Source organism: Nicotiana sylvestris, chromosome 6 (genome assembly GCF_000393655.2).
Source record: "Nicotiana sylvestris chromosome 6, ASM39365v2, whole genome shotgun sequence".
NCBI lineage: Eukaryota > Viridiplantae > Streptophyta > Magnoliopsida > Solanales > Solanaceae > Nicotiana > Nicotiana sylvestris.
The window spans coordinates 96,592,729-96,597,277 of NC_091062.1; the positions used below are offsets into that span (position 1 = coordinate 96,592,729).

At 39.7% G+C, this 4,549-nt stretch overlaps 1 protein-coding gene across 1 annotated transcript; it reads right to left on the reverse strand.

Annotated features, from left to right (window-relative positions):
- Positions 1 to 2,740: 2,740 nt before the first annotated feature.
- On the reverse strand, positions 2,741 to 3,709 carry LOC138870980 (uncharacterized). The gene is made up of 2 exons (XM_070148824.1): positions 3,219 to 3,709; positions 2,741 to 3,122 (listed from the first exon to the last, which is right to left on the reverse strand). The coding sequence occupies exons 1-2, from the start codon at positions 3,707 to 3,709 to the stop codon at positions 2,741 to 2,743; spliced, it is 873 nt and encodes a 290-aa protein (XP_070004925.1).
- Positions 3,710 to 4,549: the final 840 nt, after the last annotated feature.

Below are 4,549 nucleotides of genomic sequence, written 5' to 3' on the forward strand. Positions count from 1 at the left end.
TGAGACTATTAGACAGGCTATAAAATGTCATTCTATAACTAACAATGAAGCAGAGTATGAGGCTGTAATTGCAGGTCTAGAATTGGAACGAGAACTTGGCATAACACAGATTATAATCAAGAGTGATTCTCAACTCATGGTCAATCAAATGTTGGGGACTTATACAGCCAGGGAGACACGAATGTAAGAATATCTCGAAAAGGTACGGGAACTAATAAAGCAATTCTAAACTTGGAAAGTAATGCGGATCCCAAGAGATGAGAATGTGGAGGCAGATGCTTTAGCTAATCTCGCATCTGCAGCAGACGTAGCAAACGACGCAAATGCTTCAGTCGTACATTTATTTCATTCCGTTCTCGAACCTGATAAGAATGAGGTAAATTTTAATCATTTAACATGGGATTGGAGAAACGAAATTATTGCTTTTTTACAGCGCGGAACCGTGCCTGCTGACAAAAGAAAAGCTTATGCACTTCGCAAAAAAGTTGCTCGTTACTGTTTACATCAAGGAAATCTTTATCGAAAGATGTTCGGTGGGCCATTAGCAAGGTGTCTCGGACCTTCCCAAACAGAATATGTGATGAGAGAAGTACATGAAGGACATTGTGGAAATCACGCAGGAGGGAGGTCGCTGGTAAAAACGTTGATTCGAGCAGGGTATTATTGGCCTAAAATGGAAGAAGAAACAAACGGTTTCATGTCCAAGCGTGATAAATGTCAAAGATACGGCAATAATATGCATAGACCAGCTGAGCTATTGCACCCTGTTATAGCCTCGTGGCCCTTTATGAAATGGGGAATGGATATCGTAGGTCCATTGCCACAAGCAAAAGGTCAGGTGAAATTTCTACTTGTACTTACAGATTATTTTACTAAATGGGTAGAAGCAGGAGCATTTAAACAGGTACGAGAGAAGGAAGTTAAAGACTTCATTTGGAGAAATATAATATGTCGTTTTGGAGCACCAGAGGAAATCGTATGTGACAATGGTCCGCAATTCATAGGAGCTCAAATCACTGAATTTTTTCAAAGTTGGCAAATTAAAAGGATAACATCTACACCATACCATCCAGTGGGTAATGGACAAGCGGAATCCACAAACAAGGTCATTATCAACAATTTGAAGAAAAGGTTACAGGATTCAAAAGGTAATTGGCCTGAGGTATTACCTGGAGTATTATGGGCTTATCGTACAACGACAAAAACAAGCACGGGAGAAACACCCTTTTCAATGGTTTATGGTGCAGAGGCTTTAATTCCAGTTGAAATAGGAGAACCGAGCACACGGTACGTTCAAGCAACGGAAAAATCAAATGATGAAGAGATGCGGGTGAATCTTGATTTGCTCGAAGGAAGAAGAAAAGCTGCACTAATAAGGATGGCAGTATAAAAGCAAGTAATTGAACGATATTATAACAGGAAAGCACGCCTCAAATTCTTTAAAATTGGGGACTTCGTGCTTAAAAAGGTGTTCCAATCTACAAAAGCTGCTAATTCAGGAAAGCTAAGTCCAACATGGGAAGGACCCTACAGAGTTCGTGACATTGCGGGAAAAGGAGCATACGAGTTGGAGACAATGGATGGCAAGGTTCTACCCTCGCATTGGAATGCTGTCCACCTAAAGCGATATTATTTCTGAGAAAGTACCTACGATCAGGTATCGCTGTATTAGAATTTTTCTTTGAATTGTTAAAATTTTACTAACGATTTTAGATGTTAGGCAAAAACCCTAACTCGTGCCAAATGATGAGTCACGACCTGCACGGCAAAATGGAATATTCTAAAATTCCCAGCCCAGGGTTACAAATTAATCTGATGGAAATACACACGGGTTAGGCAGTCTTCATCTTTAATCGCACCTCCGAGTCCCGTATGTTTTTCTGTTTTCAGGAAAAAGGACCAAATTGTGAGAAACAAACAAGTGCTCGAGGCTTCATACTTCAGCGCTCAAACACTTGGGGGACTGCATATTGTACACAAATATGTGCGGTAAGACGGAGACGTAAATTGAAACAAGTATCGAGCAAAAGTTACGGAACCTCAGCATTCATCATTGTGTTCTTTCCTATCAAAACAAAGGAAGATGCAAAACATTCATCGTAGTGTTCTTTCCCATGAGAACAACGGAATCACCTCTCAAACCCTTCCTAATACATTAAGATAGGGTCATGACTATGTATTGAAGCAGGTTATAAGGAAAAACTTTGTTAAAAAATATTTACTTTATAAATATCTGTTGCAAGAAAAACAGTTACAAGAAAGTTATAGATGTATCTCAATACATGTAATATTCAAAAGCTTGTCCAAGTTCATGAATAAAAACTTGTCAAAGTTGTTTCAAACAAAACATGTGTGTTCCTATTTCTTTCATCGTATTATAACACTATTATGAAGTTGAGACGTCTTCTTCATTAAGTGTCGATATATAAAAGGGCCCTCTTTTATAAACCTCATGTTAATAAGTCATGAGGAGAATCATAAAGCATTTTCAAAGGATAAAAATGCTAAACTATTTTATAAGTCCTAAGTAGATAAGGAAAAGGCAAGAATAGAGCACATTGAACTACTAACAAACTTCTTGATATAATTAAAAAGACTAAGTAAGAACTTAGTCAACAAAAAAGTTTATACAAATGCCCCATTATGATAACTGGGGACTTTCACCAAAAAATCCCTTAAAAAAATAACTAAGGGATAAAACCATCATCCAATAAAGAAAGTAAAAACAAAATCTGGAAATTTAACTAGTCACTGAAGGGGTTGGCACATCAGAAGTTGCAATATTAATTTCACTTTCAGAAACAGCCACAGGCACGGTGACAACTTCTGAAGAAGCAGCAACATGAGTGGTTTTAGCTGGGCTTGAAGTGTTAGGTTCAATGAGGGGAGTAAGAGTCACGGAAGTTTCAGCTTCCATAGACTGAGTCGTAGAAATTTCACCCTCGGAAGCTGAAATTGCAACATCTTCAACTTCAACTGCCACAGCAACGGCTTCGTCATTTACAGGTTCCTTAGCCATGGGAGCTTCAATTGCCGGAGATGGAAAGTCAAATGATTGTTGGGTTCTTTCAATGGTCTCTAAAACTTTGGCCAACTCTGAGTCTAAGTCAAAGTTTTCTTGACTGGCCTCCATTAAAGCATCACGACGAGAGTTTAAGAAAGCCCAACTCACCTCTAAATCAAACTTCTCCTCAAGAAGTCCATACTCCCTTTCCCACATAGCAAGATCATTCTTTAACACTTGATGTTCAGCTAAATGAGAATCAAGGGAAGCTTCAAGGGAGGCATGGGAACTTTCTAAGGCATGTACTTTGTCAGAGGAAATCTTTAAATCAGCTTGAACTTGAGTCAAGTTCTGCACTAATTCTCCTGCATATTCTTCTTTCTTGTCCAAGAGTGCCTTAAGTTCTCTGATTTCTTCACTTGACTTTGATAGTTGTTCTGAAAAGCAACATTCAAGGCGCTCCTTGTCTTTTTCAAATTGACTTGAAGAAGCTTTGGCAACTGCTAGCTCAGAAGTCAGACTTCGCTTTTGCTGCTCCAGGTGATTTCTACTCTCTTGCAATTCTTCTATGGTTCCCTGAGCATTCTCAAACTGCTCTTTCCAATTATCTGCTTCTAGCTGGGCTCTCTTGGCTATTTCTTCAGCCTCGTGGATAGACTTTTCAGACTCACGAGTTTTCTTTTCCAGAAGGGAAATTCTTCCCATCAATTCTGTACCAATGAGGTTAGCCTACAGAGACAACTCATAGAAGTAAGAATTTAGAAATAAAAAAAGCTTGTTAGTAAGTAGAAAGAAAATACCTTCAAAGTAGAATGAACTATGTCATTCACCAGAGTTAAGCAACTGTGACTGCTTATCTTCTTCTTCTTCTCAGTATCTCCAATCAAAGGCCTAAGTCAGGCATCTGCTCCACCAGACTTCCTTAAAAGACTGTTATTAGCAGGAACTTCAAGTGTAACGCTCCTTATAGCCAAGCTTCTGCTACTGGAACCCTCCACTGCATGTTGAACAGAGGGAGGGGGAGCTATAGAAGGAGGAGCGGTAGAAGAAGTGAAAATAACAGGAGTCGAAGGACTCGAAGCAGGTAAGGAAGAAGAGACAGGCAAGGGAGCAGAAATAGATAAGGAAGCAGGAACAGATAGAATGGGCAAGAAAGCACTTGAAACCAACGGAGGAACAGAGGAATAAAAAGGAACTTCATCTAAAACTGGACCTAGTTCTCCACTTTCAAAACCACTAACAAAGAGGCGTTGAATAGACTCATTGGTGTCCCTCGGAGTGGTTTTATCATCAGAAGGAATGCGAACAGGTTCGGTAAGAGAGGCACGGACAGGGGTAACTTTAACTTCATCCTCGGAAACGATGCGTCTCCTAACTCTTGGTCTAGCTATTAAAGAGGTGTCTTCATCATTCTCAGAATCCTCTTCTACAACTTTCCTCTTTGATAGCGTAGCTTGAGTTCTCTACAAAGAGAGTGAAGTACCAGAAGAGGCTCGAAGGGCAATAACTACTTCAGCTGTCATTCCTCGAATAGCAAATCCTGAC